General features: G+C 33.9%; 1 protein-coding gene across 1 annotated transcript; it reads right to left on the bottom strand.

The window, feature by feature from the left end:
- Nucleotides 1-815: 815 nt before the first annotated feature.
- LOC137654247 (transmembrane protein 205) lies at nucleotides 816-16,880 on the bottom strand. Its single transcript, XM_068387880.1, has 5 exons — nucleotides 16,249-16,880; nucleotides 9,930-10,114; nucleotides 8,600-8,763; nucleotides 3,925-4,011; nucleotides 816-3,588 (listed from the first exon to the last, which is right to left on the bottom strand). Exons 1-5 carry the CDS (start codon nucleotides 16,623-16,625, stop codon nucleotides 3,382-3,384), a joined length of 1,020 nt encoding a protein of 339 aa, XP_068243981.1. The 5' UTR covers nucleotides 16,626-16,880; the 3' UTR covers nucleotides 816-3,381.
- Nucleotides 16,881-20,000: the final 3,120 nt, after the last annotated feature.

Genomic DNA, 20,000 nt, shown 5'->3' with positions numbered 1-20,000 from the left:
CCCTTTGAGCTTTTGTTTATAAAGGAGAGTGTTCTATAATAAACTCACCCAGTTGCTTTCATACAGTCTTTGAGTCGCAACCTTCTCTCGGCCCGTCACAAAGTTTTCAGCAATCGTATTTCAAGCAGAATGTTTACTTTACCATAACCCTGAGGGGTAGTAAGGGTAAACACAACATTTATGAAAGTTTCAAACATAACATATTTCCTGTAAATAAATACGCGGAAACTCCATTCAATTACATAAATGATTGAATAGATCATGTTGAATTTAAGAGGGAAGTAAACACACAAGAAATCGTACATGCAATTTTGGACCTTTGGATTTTGTCTGGTACACATATGCTGTGAGACATATCTCATGAGAATAAAAGAATATTTTTAAAATGTTAAGTGAACATTTCATCTTGAAAAAAGCCATTCACCGCGTGTATTGCAACTAAGACCTTGTTCAAAGAAAAGAAATCTTGATTTGTTTTTGTATCTATTATTTGCAAAATATATTGGCATTGTATGTATATTTAGCGATTTGAATAACAGTTTAAGAAGAATTGTAACATTTGATAGTCAAAGAACTACTCCCCACCGCCGCCCATTCCTCCTTAATTTGATAAATCAAATTTCTTTTTAGTATTTGTGAAAATGCTTCAACCATAATCAAATAAATTTATACAGTACATCATATAAACTCCCAGCCAGGGGTTTTGATATCTATTTCTGTTCTTCCCCTTTTTCTGTTACTCGTGTAAATTTGTAAGAAGTTTCCTCAATGGAACAATAGTATCATAAGCATTAGGTTGATATAAAGATCGTATAGTACGTGTATCATTTATTTTGTTAAATCGCTATATACAGTTTTCATTAAATAAATAAAACGGGAGTCTTACAATAAATTAAATGAAATATAATCGACTAGTAATAGTGATGTTTTTTTTTTTTATTGAAATAACAAAAATAATTAGCCATACTGCATCTAGTTTATCTAACATTACAGACCACAAGAACTTCCTAGAGAAAACTGAAGTAGGACCAGAAATTTAACTTTGTTGAAATAGGCAAAAAAGTTGTTTCAATTAAAAATTCAAAGTCGTAGTTCAAGTAGGATTATTTGGTTAAGTATAGGTCTAAATTAGGATAGAATGAGATTATATTTTAAGAAAGATTCAAGTATAAGACTTTGAAGAAAGATTTGTATCTTAGGTTTACAGGGCACCCATGAATGACAGAGGCAAGTGGCAGGACAATATCATAGATTCTGACCATATTTACATATGATCAGTTCCCAAGCCCCCTCTCCATCAAGCTAGGATCAGGGATGGTCAGGCAATGGTTGCTAATAACTGGGCAGGTAGACTTTTAGGCTCTCCCAAACACCTGATCCGTAGCTTAAAAGGATGGTGAAGTTGCTGACACTGTAAGAAACTATCGAACTTGAGTTGTGTCGAACTCCGCCCTACAGATTGCCAGGAAAGGAAATTTTCAATAGGCTACCACAACCCTAAAAATCTGATTCAAGTAATAATTCAAATAATAACAAATGTTGAGAGGGATTCAGCATGAGATACAAAGGGTACAGGATTAAAGTAAGAGTTTTTGAGCAATTTACACTCGCTCAGAGAAATTTATGGATATTGAAACTTAAGAGAAAAGCAACAGTAAGTCTCGATTCAAGTATGAATTGCCATAATTACTTGTTTATGTATATTTAAGGCATAACACCATTGGTAGAATTATAATCGGATTATCATTGGTCAACTGATAAACTTGAGTGACAAACTTAATTTTATTATTGGAAGTATCCTTTGTCGGTTATTTGATGTCACTGTAAAATAGTTGCATAATCAATGGTATATATGAACAGATATAATTAAAAATATGTATGAAATATATTGAATTTTTCAGAATTTTTACCTCGGGAAATAAGTGAAGTTGTTACATTTTTTTTTTTTTTTTTGAGATCGCTGGCACTGTGTCAACATGGCCTCTTTGTCTGATGACAAAACCTACACTACAAACATTACACACCTTAGTCTCTGGGTTATAAGAGATTATTCATTGGAGGTAGTTTGTTTACAGTTTTGATATGCAATAAGCTGCAATTATTAAAAAAAATGAAATTAAACGCTTAATTTGATTAATCCTATTAACTCTTTAAGGTTATTAGTTCAAGTTTCTTAGGTCTCTGACTAGGTTGGTCTTCATCTTAACAGATTTTATGTTTTAAATGTCTAAGAGTTTGAGAACCACTGTAACTAATCAATGAAGTTAGTCAGGTGGAGTGAGAATAATACTCACAGATATTTACTTATGCATACGGTACACGTATATATATTTGTTTAGTTCCACTAGTATGATGTGTTTATGTACGTAAAATCTTTACATTCAGACGCATTTTAGCGAATACTGTCATGGTAATACTGTCCGTTAATATTTTAGATTTCTATGTACACATTAAGAGAATTGAATAAATGAATTTGCACCAATGAATCCATGGTAACTATTATAATGTAATTCCCATGCTAAATTTAGTAAGTGGACTTACATAGCTGTATTTTCGCAAGTTTTAAATGAATTATGAGATAGATATTAACTTCATGATCCCTAATTATTAGATTTCTACCAGTGTCCACTAAAAGGATATCACGTGGAAAGGGTCACCCAACTCATATTTACACCCACGCCCATCAACATCTATTAACTTTTTTTTTTTTTTCATTAATAGTGTAAACAATCTTCGTTGGACTCCACAGTTCGTTATTGATATTTTATGTAGTCTTCTGTGCCTGCTCACCATTTTCATTTTTCTTAAAGATTTGTGCAATTGCAATAACAATAGGTAAGGTATATTCCACTGCGACAAATGATCAAAATTATGACGAAATGGAATTATCCCATTATTGATCTAATGCCAAATTTTGATGTAATTCATAACTTGCATCCATTAGTTGAAAAGAATTGGTGTTGTCCCTAAGAATTCTTTTTCAACGATGAAAGTAAAAGTTCGTACACTTTTTTCTAATAGTATTCAAATAATTAATATCAGTTTTCATGTTGATCATGAAGTAAATGGTGGTTTCAACAAATCCGTAAGTCTGTCAAGGAAATGTTTCCTCGTCACTTGAACTTTGGCCTTCCAATTTATAATGAAAATGTCCTGGTCTGGTTAGGATAGGCTCAATCAGTTATATGATGATTATGATCACCGTTACTTTCATTACCTCACTATTGATTCTCACACTACTTCAATATATTCTTCAGTAACGACACGCATCTCAGGCAATTACCTCTTGAGGCAACGAAAAATAAGACGATTGCACTTCACTAACAACTCACTCAGAGGTCAATCGACCCAACGATCACTCCAATTTCAACAGTGACCCTTTCAGAGGTCTACCGAGCAGAGTTTAGTGGCCACGTAGTATAGATGAAGAGAAGTAGCAGCTACTGTTACTATGTTCCCTGCCGCAATAGCCATGTGGGTCTTACGGAAAGCCCTGTAGAGGCGCATGTAATGTGGGCAGTGTACCAGGTGACCCGGCCTGTTCGTCCCAATTTCCTGACCTAGACCAGCCTCTCGTTCTATGGCCATCTGGGAAATACAGATAAAATAAGTTCGTTATTTACTTGTCATGACCCAAGATATTGTAATAGCAAGCAAGGTATTAGTAATGTTGTTGTGATTACGATCTGATCAAGGTAGAACATTAAAATTTTATCTTTCCTTTGAAAAATTATTATTATTATTATTATTATTATTATTATTATTATTATTACTATTACTATTATTATTATATAGCTGTTGTTTTAAGGATTACTATTTTCATGAAAAAGGCATGTTTTTTTTGGCTTTGTCGACATTATTGTTAATGCTCATTCGTCAAGACCAATTTGAATGACGTAGCATAGTTAAGTAGAAATATCTTACCTTAATGGTTATAAGTTTAGTGAGAACAGGTGCTAGATATAAACGAATGCCCAAGTTGACCAGGAAGGAAGTCACCAAAATAATTCCCTGAAAATAGAAGAAAAACGGAGTTAATCATATAATTTTAATTCACAATTCAAGAATGTAATTTACACATTTACTTTCCTGTACTCTGTTGAATACATGTACATTAATGAATGTTTATGAAAGCTTCTACGTCTCGGAGTTCAATTAGTGTGTGTGTTTGTGGTTATATATGTATATATATATATATATATATATATATATATATATATATATATATATATATATATGCATGTGTGTGATTCCTTGTATGTATATATGTATGTATAACTGGCTAGGAAAGAAAGAACGTTGCTTACGATCCAATTTGATCTAGAAAGAAGCTCATAAAGTATGGTCTCGTTCAATGGTTTCATCAACCCCGCCTTGATTGCTTCCCAAGAATTGGCACTCTTTTGTTATTGCGTGTGTTAATTACTCTCTCTCTCTCTCTCTCTCTCTCTCTCTCTCTCTCTCTCTCTCTCTCTCTCTCTCTCTCTCTCATATTAGCATGTTAATTTTTAGATTGCATATTTTTCTCAGCAAGAACCTTCATTATACTCATGGGGGTTTCAGGTTACCAAGGAGTGCAGTGATCTACATATCTTACAGTTTCTGCTTATCCTTATCTCTGAAGTTTTACATGTACGGTTTTCCAATTTTGAGGAACAGTCATTCTTTGTGATTTAGTGCTTAACAGATGCTAGCATACATAACTGTTTTTAACCGTTTCTCCGAATCTGCGATTCTGTCTGTGCCCGTCTTTGTGTTAAGAAAAATACCCTGAGAACGGACGGGTGGATTTTGATGGAACTGTGGGAGAACATCCATTGGGGACCTTTCATGATAAATATTTTTTAGTGGGTTTTGAAGATCATTATACGCTACTATGGAAACCATCTTGCGAGTGGTTGGGTGGTCTTTAATCAGTGCTCTTGTTTTAATTTTCTTTTAAAATCGTTAATTCTACTCATATTTTAGCCTTTTTACATAATCTTTTTACCGTATTTCATATATATTGTTATTTTTAAACACATTTCAAATTACCGCTTTTTATGATGTTTGGTAATAGTTCTTTGCCAAAATTTTATTATCTTATATGTACGTAGTTTATTATTTATAATGTCTGCAGAATATTTGGCTAAGATATATCTTGTTTATCTTTCTTATTTATAAGTATTTTTTTATTTTTAAGTCTAATGTAATTAGAATATTCCTGTAGCCTAACTATATTTAAACTTTAATGTTCAAAATCTGTATTTGTTTTAGTTATAAAATTGTTTGTATATTGTATTATTGTGTATAATTTTTTCTATCTTTTCTCTACTCTTATATGTTTTTTGAATGTGTACCACTTTTATAACTTTTTCTCATTGTGTATATACGCAAATACTAGTAATAGTAATAATAAAACTAGGTATTGGGATCTTAGTTTTCTTTGAGCGATTAATCAACATGAATACACCTCTTGTAAATATAGTGAAAATATAGTTTATGATATTTTATAGAAGAACGCAGATGGAAGAAGAATCAGTTATATAAAAGAATTGTTATTTTTCTTATCCATTCGTTTTGAATCATTCCTCAGCGAAATCACCTTCACAACTGGCCAGTCTCTGAAAATGCCATCATCACTGTATTTTTACACTCGGTTGATTATTCCATCAGCTCATCTTTATATGGTTTTAAGATTCATCTCTGATAACTTGCCTGATATTTAGTTATATTCGTGGACTTTTTGAAAGTGGGAGATAAGCTAGGGCTCTGTTGTTTCAAAATCTAATCCACCACTATTAAAATTTCCTTCTAACTTCTTAAAAATAATTGAAGGTAAAGTTTTATACATTACAAAATAAGTTTTTACATTGGATAAGTTGTTAAATTACCACTAATAGTGGTTTTATGTTACCTTTTTTTGTATTAAAGTAGCTTTAAACTGTTTTCATCAGTTTAGGGCTAGAAATTTTAAGAAAGAAAGTATTATTGGAAGATGTCAGTGATTGGACCGAAATAATGAAGATGATTTTACTTTATGGAAAGAACCAGTTAATACAATTTTTGGTTTACCCTCCTAAGTTCTTAAACATGAATATGATTTTTGCATATTGAAGGTTGATGCTCAAACACTGTTTTCTCTTCCTGCTTGGGGATATTAGTACAGTATATTTATTTGTATTAAACAAAAATTACATTTTGGTAGCGTTTTGAATAATAGTTTCGTATTTTGATAACCATAAAGTATTATGTTGACTTTCATTTTGCAACTTTGTTATTTTGAATGAAAAATCATAAGATGCTTGTATAAAAGTATCTATAGTACTTGGTTATTGTTTTGTTTAATACTCAACGGCACAATCAACATTTGCCGATAGATCTTGTCGGAAAATGTTGATTGTGCAGGTGAGTATTAGAAAACTAATTTTAAATTGAATATTACACTTTTCAATACTATATGTCTTCTGGTAATATGGTAACTGTTTGTTTCATTAAACACATTTGCGAAACGAATGAGATTACTCGAAGTATCCATGTTTGCCTCTTCAAACGTTTATCTGCTCTGCAAGTCATTTTTACTTTTGTATGTATAGATTTAGTTACTTAACTACATGGCAGACATAAAAATTCAATCATATGAAACTGCTCTACTGGTTTGGAATTTTACCAATTCTGTCACCTGATAGTAGGGTTTTATTGTGAATTCTTTGGAAAAAAAAAGTCGATGTCTATGGTAATTGCAAATTTGTTTCGTAAGATTTGTGTTTCATATTGCACTCTTGTTGCCTTTACTTAAATTCATACAATATGATTTATATGGTAAATAATGTAAAGTATATTCTTGAGGCTTCTCTTTTTATGGGTCATGATATATATATATATATATATATATATATATGTATATATATATATGTGTATATATATATATATATATATATATGTGTGTGTGTGTGTGTGTGTGTGTGTGCATGTTTTAACATTGTAAAATAAATGAAGGATATTCTTGTTAAGAATCAGTGATGTACAAAATCTTCTCTTTTATAACTTTCTCCAACCCCGTCTTGTTCCATTCCCAGTCCCTTTCCCAAACGACAAGGCCTATCCAGATCTAACCCTCACATCGGAACAAAAGTTTCCTCTAGATGTTCTTCCTTATCTACTTCCCATCACTGTAGGGTCAGGAAACATGTCAGAGACCACGTAGACAGACTTGGAGCGCTCAATCAATAACCATGGCAAGCAATGCTTTGTGTGTGTGTGTGAGAGAGAGAGAGAGAGAGAGAGAGAGAGAGAGAGAGAGAGAGAGAGAGAGAGCGAGCTGGCAAGGACAATAAAAGAGGTCCGAGATTATATCCCCTTATATCCCCTCGCCTCGAATTGAGGGGTACAAAGAAGAGGCATGGTAGGGAGTGAGGGAGGGAGGTAAGGTGTTGGAAATTAGCTTTAGGGCTTAAATCTTGGTATTGATGCAGGTCAATACCAAGGGAAAAGAGAAGTAGTCGTAATTAGGCGAAGTACTGTTTAGGAATGAGTGAATGCTGTTAAAGAGAAGAGAATGTGAATTTAAAGTTGAGTGAGGATCCGAGTGTGAAATGGTCATGGCAAAGTAAAATTAAATCAACAAAAACTATGTAAAGGACTCTTTAATTTAGATAACAAAAAGTCTATATACAGTATATATATATATATATATATATATACTCACATGTATAATCTTTATAGAATAAGTAAGAGAGGAGTAGGAATGGCAGAAATAGAATATTAAGAGAGAGAGAGAGAGAGAGAGAGAGAGAGAGAGAGAGAGAGAGTTGGTTATATCATTGATTTGCTTCCGGGAAATGATTCTATCGAGATGCAGCAGACGCCAGGTGGATCACGTAGCAGCCTGGATGATGCTGTGCCACCAGCGGTCACCTTAGCTTAGTCAGGTGTTTCCTTGCTGGCGGATGTTCTACTTTGACACCTTATAGTTGCGCATGTGTCTATGAAAGTGTTCTCTTTCTTTAGTACACATTGGGGGGGGCGGGTATCGAGGAATATTTTTCTTTATTGAATATGGAGGGTGGTTTTGATATGGAAAATGGGCTTACAAGTTCGTTCTTATTGCGAAATTAATGATGGTTATAGTCATTGTGAACTTTGCGATAATCGCTACTTTTCTCGTCAGCAAGCGAAATGATCAGTATTGATCGGGCCTATGAAAACTTGTTCAGTCAACTTGTCATTATCAAGATCAGCACATTTTAAACATATAAATGAAAACACACACACACACACACACACATATATATATATATATATACACACACATACATTCTCTCTCTCTCTCTCTCTCTCTCTCTCTCTCTCTCTATATATATATATGTATATATATATATATATATATGTATGTATGTATGTATGTATAACTTTCATGAACATACCAATTCATGGTTTCCTTTGTGAATATTAGTGTACCAACAAGATGAATAGCTCATGAAGCAGGAAAAGGTATTTGAGCCCCTTCGCCCACCAGATATTACCTAAACTACACAAGCAAAGTTATTATACGCACGAAATAAGCTTAAGATAAAAATGATGATCATCTACAATTGTCTCCAAAATCACGCCACCTCACCTGCGTAAGTTGATGCGTATCCCAGAGGTGCGTTGGGTGATGCTGTGTATAGGTGACCACAGCTATCAGCATTAGAACGGCGTTGCACATGAAGTACAGAGGGAACAGAACTTGCTGGACTTGGGCAAACACGTGTCTTGGAACAGAGAAGAAAAGCGCCAGACCTGGGATTAGAAAGATTTTTCGTTAGGATGCTTACTCCTGTTGTGTTTTAGGATTTGATCGTAGTATGACGGGAACATGATAAAAGAGTAAAAAATATGAACATACATGTACAGGTATATGTTTTTTTTCAAAAAGGCCCATAAAAGAAACAGGAAATATAAGTAAATCACTATATCTCGGACGAAATATAGTGATTTATTTATATTTCCTGTGATTCTTTTATGGGTCTTTTTGAAAAGACATGTTAAACTGTTCGATTACAGTTATAAGTAAGACATACATGTATATGTATACGTTAGGAATATACGAAATATATGTCATCTGTCTTTCTGTATGAATAGGGGAGAGTGAAGTTAACCAAATTATAGTTCACCAATAGCATACCTTTAGTTTTGCATCCCTTAATGGATATATTAATTGTAACTTGTTGCATTGAAGATTTTGATTGTAATCTGGATAGCTTGGTTGAATATCTGTATATGAACTGTTTTTAATGTATTGTTAACTAAATAATCTCGTATATTTAAATTGATTGTCTCAGAGAACACTCTGGGTAATTAATATGTCATAAATGAAATTGGTTGATAGTTTTGATTGTGATTGAAAACATATGTATGTAGAATGGGTAGAATTTTTTTTTTCATGAATTACTGAATTTCGTAGCGTAAATTTTGAGAAATGTCTTATGGTAGAAATCATAAGATTGGAATGTGAAATTATTGGGATTTTTAAAGCGGACAGATCTGAATCATTGCGGAATATCTAAATGTGAATGGAACTAGATAGCATTGCTTCCATTGAATGAACTGTGTTGATGTAAAGCGAATGAAAGGTTGTGGCGTTTATGTTGACTGAATGAAGTTTATAAAGCAAATCATCATTATGAATTAAACAGAATGCTCTGGCGTGGTTATTTTTTATTTATTTATTTATTTATTTTTTTTTTTTGCGAATGAATAAGTTTTTTGATTTCATCATATAGATTGAATTAAATACTTCATCTTGAAGTGAGTTGAATATACAAAATATCGTAAATTGAACCAAATGATATGTGCTCACGTGCAAGACTAGAAGAAATGCTCAAAATTAAAACCAAAGAATATTTACTACAGTGAAAATGCAAGTTTTTTAAATTTATCGAACCGTTTGCAATTTTCTTATTTACCTGAGACAAATGTCATCCAAACTTGGCTACCGAAGACTGCACTGACAGCTGAAACGTAGAGAAGCCTGGTGAGTGTCGACGCCTCCGTCGGATTCCTCCTGTAGTCCGGGAATAATCTAAAGGCGACGTACATCACGGCTAAGATAGCTACCAGGTGAGCTGGCTGCGTGTGTTCTAACGCCTCTCTGCAAGAACGAGGATTGGAGAGATTTGTTGTCAATCATAAGTTTCTTCATCAAGTAATTAAGTGACTGATTTCCATACATTTAAAAATGCTTTTTGTAATGTTTCATGGAGTGGAAACATAAGATGCGGGTGGTCTATCTAACCCATTGATAAGATAAAGGTTTACTCGCCTAGGGCTAGTTTCATTACAGAAGGGTAGCCCCTCTCTCTCTCTCTCTCTCTCTCTCTCTCTCTCTCTCTTTCTTTCTTTCTTTCTTTCTTTCTTTCTTTCTTTCTTTCTTTCTTTCTTTCTTTCTTTCTTTCTCTCTCTCTCTCTCTCTCTCTCTCTCTCTCTATATATATATATATATATATACATACAAATAACTGTACACACACATATATATATTTAAATATATATATATATATATATATGTATATATATATATATATATATGTATATATATATATATATATATATATATATATACCGTATATAAAATGTGTATTGCATATAAATATGTATACAGTACATGTAGTGTGCGTGCGTACGTATATGTGTATGTACAGTATGTGTGTGTGCGAGGTTTTGGTCAAATGATTCAAGTCGTACTTGTAAGGCCAGGCCCGTATCGATCCTGGTGGGCGTGAGATATTTATGTTCCCTGAAAAATATTGGCTTAAACATCGGATTTTGTACCTATTGTCTGGTCGTTTGTTAGGCCCGGGGAGGGGGTGGGGTGAGGTGGACGGCGAGTAGAGACGAGCAAAGAGATAGCAACCTCATCCCAAAATACTAGTGAGCACTGGAATGTTGATTATTATTATTATTATTATTATTATTATTATTATTATTATTATTATTATTAGTGGGAAGAGCTGGATGCTAAATGCGGAAGAGCTTCAATAGGGAAAACTAGCTCAGTGAGGAAAGGAAATGAATATGAGAAGTAACGAATAATGAATCTGTCATATATAAGCTTTGAATGCTGACTTATGTGAGCCTGTTCAACATAAAAACATTCGCTCCAAGTTTGATTGAAGAAAAGAGATTATAATGATACTAAAGATTTGAGCTTATGTATACACGCCATTTCAAGGAGGCGTCGATTCGAGCAGCCAATTCTTCATTATTTCACAATTAATGGGTGGCTTGCTTGTTCCAACATTGCTTCTTGGGCAGAGACAATAAGAGGCTACCCAGTTTCTTTAAAATTCTATTTTCCTTCTCTTGACGTAAGTAACGAGTTATGTACCAGATGACTAAGAAACTTTCATTCAAGGTGGGATATAACCATAAAAGGATAAATGAAAGAAAAGATGAAATCCGAGAGCCCTATGTTAAACAGATCACGTAGTTTATGGGCGTATGGGTGTACGTGACACTACTCAAAATCCCTATACTTAGCAGGTTACGAAAGACAATTTTGGCAGATTTTCTTTTGGGTTTAGTTCTTTCATCTTTGTATTCGCGTCCTCCTGTTCACAATTGAAGGAAGAGAAGAAAATAAAGTACAATATCCGCTAACAATCTTTAGGACCGAGTTCGAACCCCAACTGTCAATCACAAGTTTACTCGTCAGTAAGTGGTATCAACATCTGGAAGAATTGAAAAGGAATAGGGGCTGGCAACCTCATTGACCTCAACCTTAAATACACACACACACACACACACACACACACATATATATATATATATATGTATATATATATATATATATATATATATATATATATATATATATATATATATGAGATGGTCCAATGTTTATTTTTTTTATTGCGAATGTGATTATTTATTTATTTATTTTTCTTTTTAGATAGGCAATACGATCATTAGTATGGTTTGAGCCTTGGGCAAAGGCTACGTGTGTGCCTGCGGTCTACACAGGTGGGCAATTGTACATGTGATTGGGTGTATGAGCCACTGTGGTGGCCATTATTTTCAACTGTAACATTTAGCCACAGAAAATTAAATGAGTAAATTTCAATCAAATTTCCATATTACTAGGACGAGAACTAAGTCTTACATATATCCAATCAACCTCTTTCCATAACCTCCACCAGTTGAAAGAGGAATAATTTTCATCGATCGTACAAGAGATGAAAATATTGGCTTTTTAATTATGAAATAAAGAAAAGAAATATTTTAACATAAGCATAATGAAATAAGGACAAAGTCTGACAAGCATCAAGAGAAATAAAAGTGTTGACTTATTTGGGATCTTTAAAAGATGAAATGAGTTATTGGCAAGTTATATATTAAAATGAAAGTTTCTCATGTCTCTCGGCAGAAATCCCGCTCGGTTTTTCATTATTCTTCAAACTGGCCTCTCTAAAGAGGCGTTCGCTGGCAGCAATTGATGAATGGCAAAGCAAAAAAGTGCTTGCTAACTGAGGGAGAATGTAATATGATTCTTGATACATTCTGCACCAAGTCAAGGGATCTTCAGTCACAGCAGTGCGTTATTCCTTGTATTTTTACTTTTCGGAAAATATTTGGTAAGCATGCTAATGTGTATGCGAATTTTGAAAAAAAAAAAAAAAAAAAAAAAACATGCGATTATTCGGTGTTGTGAATGCAAACTTCGAATATTGTTTATCAATTTTAAGGTCGGTAGAAATGACCGTCACAGCTTTCAAAAAATAGAATTTGATTAAAGCGGTTGGGTACTATATACGGGAATGTTTGAAGACTATAGCGGTACGTCATGCATGATTTATTAAACTATTCGGAAGGAAAATGTTTCAATTGTTCAGTATAACTCAAGGATTCATTGCTCTGATAACAATCAAATCCTCTATAATGTAGGTAAAATTTTTATAAAAGAATTCTGGTCTAAACTGTAATTCTTTTAGACGTTGAAAGATCCGTATGAATTTAGTGGACAGTTGAGGATGGAGAAACGGAAGCAGACCAATGCGTTGCTCTTCCCGCGTAGTTGTGTCATATTCAGTTTAAATAGCCAAGTATTCACGAATAAATTAGGAAGTGCCTCCTATGCCTGCCTTGACGTATTGAGGACAAGGTCATGTGTAACCAGAAACAGCGCACATCGAGAATTCGGACGCAAAAGTGCCTTTGTCACTAGTAATTTAGTCTCATGTTGGGCAATCGACGTAAGTGGAATTCTTTTGCCTGAGGTTCCATCACAGATGTCCTGGTTTAACCCTGATACCAATCTTATCTTGTCAACATACGAAACAATAAGTTTTCCTACAGTATTTTTATTTTTCTTATATTGTGAAAACTTATAAGGTAGGTTATAAGTTCGGAAAAGGGAGGAAACATAGAGACGGAAAAGGAAAGTAAAATCTAGAGCAGGAGATAATTCCTCCTTTTAGATAGGGTTGGTCACGTTAGATGAAAAGAAACTATATCTAAACATAAATTTATAAATAATAAACAAATTGTGCCATAAGTCGCGGGTGGTGGGTTTGCTTATTTGCCTTCAGTGGTCACTGTCTTGGTTTCCTCTATTATTATTATTATTATTATTATTATTATTATTATTATTATTATTATTATTATTATTATTATTATTATTACTACTACTACTAGCTAAGCTATAACCTTAGTTGGAAAAGCAGGGTGTTATAAGCCGAAGGGCTCCAACAGGGAAAGATAGGGCAGTGAGGAAAGGAAATAAGGAAATGAATAAACAGTAACAAAAGTAATAAACAATTGAAATATTTTAGGAACATTAACAACATTAAAACAGATCTCTCATATATAAACTATAAAAAGAGACGTGTCTGCCTGTTCAACATAAAAACATTTTCTGCAAGTTTGAACCTTCGGAGTTATACCGATTCAACTACCCGATTAGGAAGATCATTTCACAACTTTGTCATAGCTGGAATAGAACTTTTATTCTGTGTAGTATTGGGGGTCTTGGTGAAGGCCTGACTATTAGAATTAACTGCATACCTAGTATTACTAACAGGGTGGTACTGTCCGGGAAGATCTGAATGTAAAGGATGGTCAGAATTATGAAAAATCTTATGCAACATGCATAACGAACTAATTGAATGACAGTACTAGATATTAATATCTAAGATAAGAATCAGCAGCAGAAGACCAAAGAGAGAACAATACTCGAAACAAGGTAGAATGAAAGAATTAAAACACTTCTTCAGAATAGATTAATCACTGAAAATATTAAAAGACTTCCTCAATAAGCCATTTTTGTGCAGTTGAGGAAGACATAGACCTAATGTGTTTCTCAAATTAAATTTGTTGTTTGGAATCACACCTAAAATTTTGAAATAGTCATGCAGAGTTAAAGAAACATTATCAATGCTGGGATCCGGGTGTTGAGGAGCAACTGTCCTCTACCTACTTACAATCATACTTTTAGTTTTGTTAGGATTCAACTTCCTGCCCCATAATTTGCATCATGAACTATTTTAGCAAGATCTCTATTAAGGGATTCAGCAACCCCAGATCTACACTCAGGAGATGGAGTTGATGCAAAGAGTGTAGCATCATCATATGCAACATGCTTGTTTTCTACGCCAAACCACTCCCTATGGTGAGCATTGAAATCACCAACAAAAACAAAAGGGGCCTTTCTATCATCTTGTATCTTAGCCATAATGGTAAGAAGACAGTTGATGATAGAATCATCAATGTCTGGATATCGGTAGATCTAACACAAATAGAAGTTGTTATGACTGCCACAAACTTTTATTACCGGAATCTCATGGCATCCACATTCATAGAAGGACTTATAAGAAGAAGGGTACTTAGTCCTAATATACACCGCCATTCCCCTGGCCCTAGGAATGGCATGCCGTTTCAAAATTATTGGCTTCTTAAAACCAGTTATAGGTTTCTCAGATGAGTGCCTCATATTAGAAACCAAAGTTTCTGGGCACAAAAGGATATCCTACTGTCAGGACACAACTGTAAGGTCTTGAATATTTGCATGCAGACCACATATATTGTAATACAGTAGACGACACTGATGAAGTGTAGAACGTACTGGTCTAGGATTTCCCTCAATGTCTCCAGACAGGATAAGAGTTATTGGCAATAAAAAAGATGCACCATACTTCAAAATAAATTAAGAATAATGATAACAAAACAATATGTACAGAAATACAAATAAAGTAATTGATATAATCCATAGACTATAGATAAAAATTCGGAAAAACTGGTTTACATGCCTGAGCCAATACACCACCATGCAAGGGTAAATACCCTCCAGGATAGATACTTCTACAGAAGGGAGGACAGTAACGATGGTTTTAAAAAGCAAAAGATACTGGTAGGGAAAGGACAACCTCTTAAAAACCACCTGGCATCCATGGCCCTTCTATTAAGCCTGCCCAACACACCATTTAAAAAAAAAAAAAAATTAAGATAGAATATTATGCAATATATATATATATATATATATATATATATATATATATATATATATATATATATGTATATATATATATGTATATATATATATATATATATATATATATATATATATGTGTGTGTGTATATATATATACTGTATATATACATATATATATATATATATATATATATATATATATATATATATATCAGAATTTAAAATTCATGCCATGTACATGACTATTAAAAGTTTTAAAACTGCTGTTTACACGAGTATATATGTTTGTTTGTTTATATTATAGTCAAATATTAGTATAAGAGTAGCCTACTTGTATATCCTTGTGTATATAAGAAGGCCTCCTATAATTTTGTGAAGGAAAAAATAAGAGCATCGATGGAATCATTAAACTCCAATTGAATTAGAAAAAAACCTATGTAAAATTTATTTGATTTATTGTTTAGTTTATTGTATGGCGTTATCTACCAAGCTGTCGGCAAATGACGATTTCAAAATCATTTATGGTTAAATTATCTTCTAATTTATTGCCGGCCAAGATTGTGTTTTTTTCTATTGAAAAAAAAAAATCAACGTGAAACTCGTTGCAAATGTTCTATGATTCCTTTATTCATTTAAACTTGTTTTTATGAAGTTTTAAAATCTCATTAATCAATGTTCTTTTTTTTTTAACAGCAACGATAGCCTCTTTTTCAGCTATTGAATTATTTATGATAGTTAGAGGTTTCAAGTAAAGAAATTTTATTGAGGTGCACTAAAGATGAAAACAATAATCGACTCACCTGTACCACGGTAATCTGTCCTTTTTCTCGTCACTCTCGAAGTGTTTGTATTTTTGGGCGTATTCTTTAATCTGGACTTTAGTCGTTTTGGACGGTTCCTTCTTCTTGACGTCAACCAACTTCTCGAGCTCCTGGCGGGTGAGGGCGTCTGGGTCGGAGTGGAACATCTCAAAGCCACCAAGCGACTTCGACCTGTACATCTCGCTGGGTCGAAACTCCGAGATGGAATGGAATCTGTTGCGAGTGATGGGTTGCGCCGGTGCTGTATCCTGTCGACTTTTGCTCTCGCCACCCACATTGTGAACGTTTGCTGCGATGTCGCTCTCCTCGGCCGGCAGAGTAGTTGTCATCGTCTTGCTCATATTATTCAAACACATGCAAGCGTTGCTAGTCTATGCTTTTCTTCCGACAAATGTTCTTTGACTTCTTACTCCTACCAGGCGATTGGCTCGTTCTTTTCCCGGAAAACGTCTACTGGGGTGATGCCAAAGGATTGGGACACTAAACGTATTATGCTTATAGTTAAATTCCAAGGGGCGTAAGTATGGAATATCGGTTCCAATTTAGATTCCTTGTCGGGGAATGTATTGTGATTGGTCAGGCACCGAAGGTTGGATTGTGACCGTCCGAGAGCGAACTTCGCTTATATAGCAATAGAGGGGAACTTGCCAGAGGATGCCAGTCGGTAAAAAGTGTCATTTGCCCATTTTTAGTTTTTACCATGCATCTGCCAAGTGGTGTTTTTTTTTAATTTTTGTGGGTAAAAGCTCTTCAAATAATAGATTTTTTATACAAGTGATTATGTTTTCTTTGTTGTTGCGGCGATGGTATATTAAAATCTTCAGATAATCTTCTCTTTTTGATAGTGAAAATAAACGTTTTCTTACCAGTATCGTTTCATTGTGGCGAAGATTCTCTCTCTCTCTCTCTCTCTCTCTCTCTCCTCTCTCTCTCTCTCATGATGATATGAAGTGATAAATTTTATTTATAATATAGCTAATTACATTGTAGTATTGTTGGCATTTGTTTGTCAAAAGCACCACATACTATACTTGATAGCGACAAATACACTCAAACCCGGTAAATTACAAAAATAAACCCATGCACACCAAACTGGAGAGCAAAAGACACACAACAACAGTACAGCAACAAACAAACACATTCCGCACTGTACTGCAAATAAAGCACATACCAGACAGTACATTAACAAACACACTGTGATGCAGAACAACAAACGAACTCGCACTGTATTGCACAGCAACAAACACAGACACTAATCTGTAAAGTGACAAATATACACAAACTGAACCATACCATAATACAACCACCAAACTATACAATAAACCTACACGTATATTGTACTCTACAGTGACACAAACTGTACTGTTGATTGATAAGCATACACTTAAAAGTACAGCAACAGATAAACACACAACGTACTATATAGCGACAAAAACATAAATAAACAAACACAGCACTCAACAGCATCAAACACGTACAGAGTTTTTACTGTAGTGACATTCACACAACTGTACTGTACCGTGACAAACATACACGCACTAAATACACACACACATACACACCATTCTATGCAGTGACGGACACATATTGTACTTTACACCGACACGCGCAGACACACCATAGTATATAGGGCAAAAGCTCACACACAGTACTGGACAGTGACAAAAGCACACACACACACACACACACACACACCATACTGTACAGCGACAAACACACTAACTGTACTGTACAGCAAAAAAACACCCTAATTTACAATTTCAAACTCACAAACACACTGTACTGTACAGTGACAAATGCAGACATAGGATACGGTACAGTGACATTCACACACTGTATCTTATTAGTACAATTACATCATACTGTACAGTAACAGACGCGCGCACACTTCATAAAATATTTTTCCTATCTTGGGGCTATTTACTTCAACCAGAAGAGGAGCAACTTCTGTAGCAATGTTTTATGTGTACAGTATATATTGCATTTGTATATGTTAGTATGTATACCAGTATATGTATGTGGGTATGCATGTATGTATGTATGTGTATATACATACTGTATGTTTGTATATGACAAATGCATGTATATATGTAAATATACACATATACATTATGTATACATAAACATAAACAGATGCATATATACCTAAACACACATACACACACACACATATATATATACTGTATATATATATATATATATATATATATGGATAAATATCAACACAACATATAGAAATAAATTTCTACCTCATACTTGGGATCAAACGCATATATGTGTGCGTGTGCGTGCGTGTGTGTATATATAATATGTGTTGTGTATTTATATAGGTATATGTTTATATATGTATATCTAATGTGTAAGTGTATATACACAAACACACACACACACACATATATATATATATATATATATATATATATATGTATATATATATATATATATATGTATATATAGTGTGTGTGTATTTGTGTGTATAAGATTACATGTGTTGTACATTTGTTTGTCTCATTAAAAAAGTAAACTATGGAGCCCAACAAATTATCTTTATAAAACAGAACATTGTTTCGACAGGTTGTAGTAGTTTTTGGGCATGACAAAAATATCCCAAGAATGCAAACTCAATATACTGTATAGCAAATAACATACGTACTACAGTACAGTGACAAGCAAACACATACCATACTATACAGTAACAAGCACACACAACATACTGTACAACAATAAGCACGCATGTACTATTTTGTGAGTAACGAACACACAGCACTGTGCAGTGAGCACGATTCATGATCAGCTGAAGCTTCCTCAACAAATGATTGGGAAGAGCATAGTATAATAAATTACAATATCCCAATTTACTCGCTACATATACAGTACAATGTGTGGATTTTTGCTGTACAGAACGTTGTATTTTTGCCACTGTGCAGTAAAGTATATGTTTGTCACTGTACAATAGGGTGTGTGTGTGTGTGTGTGTGTATTTATCTGTACTAAATGATGTGTGGGTATGTTAATATCGCGGTACAGTATGGTGTACGAGTGTGTATTTATCGCTGTATAATACATTGTGTGTGTTTGTCACTGTACTATACTGAGTATGTGTTTCTCTCTAAACCGTATGTGTGTTTGTTATATACAGTATGATGCATGTGTTTGTCACTGTAAAGTACAGTGTGTGTGTTTGTCGCTGTAAGGTATAGTGTGTGTGTGTTTGCCGCTTGTGAAGTACAGTGTGTGTCTTTTGTTGCTATACATTATGGATTGTGTGTATGTGTCTTTTCCTATTCAGTACAGTGTGTGTTTATCGCTGTACAGTAAAGTGCATGCTTGCATTTATCGCTGTACCGTAAAGTGTGTGCTTGAGTTTGTACTTGCTCAGTTTTTGCACAATATTGTATTTTACTACAATTTATGGTGGATGTGTATGTGTATTTTCATGGCTGAAAAATACGTTGAGTGTGGCTGTTTATTAGTGTACAATGAGGTATTTGTGTAAGTTTTCTATTGTACCGAAGGGTGCATGCATTTGCCTTTATACAGTGTGGTGTGTGTGTGCTTGTTGCTGTACAGCAGTGTGTGTGTGTGTGTGTGCTTGTTGCTGTAAAGTATGGTGAATGTGTTTGTCACTGTCCAAAAATTGTCAATGTAGATTACGGTGTGTTTTTTCTTGGACTTGAATATGGTGTGTGTTTGGATTTGCCCGTGTGCTTTCAATGCATGTGTTTTTCTCT

The sequence above is a fragment of the Palaemon carinicauda genome, chromosome 1 (genome assembly GCF_036898095.1).
Source record: "Palaemon carinicauda isolate YSFRI2023 chromosome 1, ASM3689809v2, whole genome shotgun sequence".
NCBI lineage: Eukaryota > Metazoa > Arthropoda > Malacostraca > Decapoda > Palaemonidae > Palaemon > Palaemon carinicauda.
The sequence above is the reverse complement of the archived record's forward strand: the minus strand, read 5'-3'. Positions and strand labels throughout refer to the sequence as shown.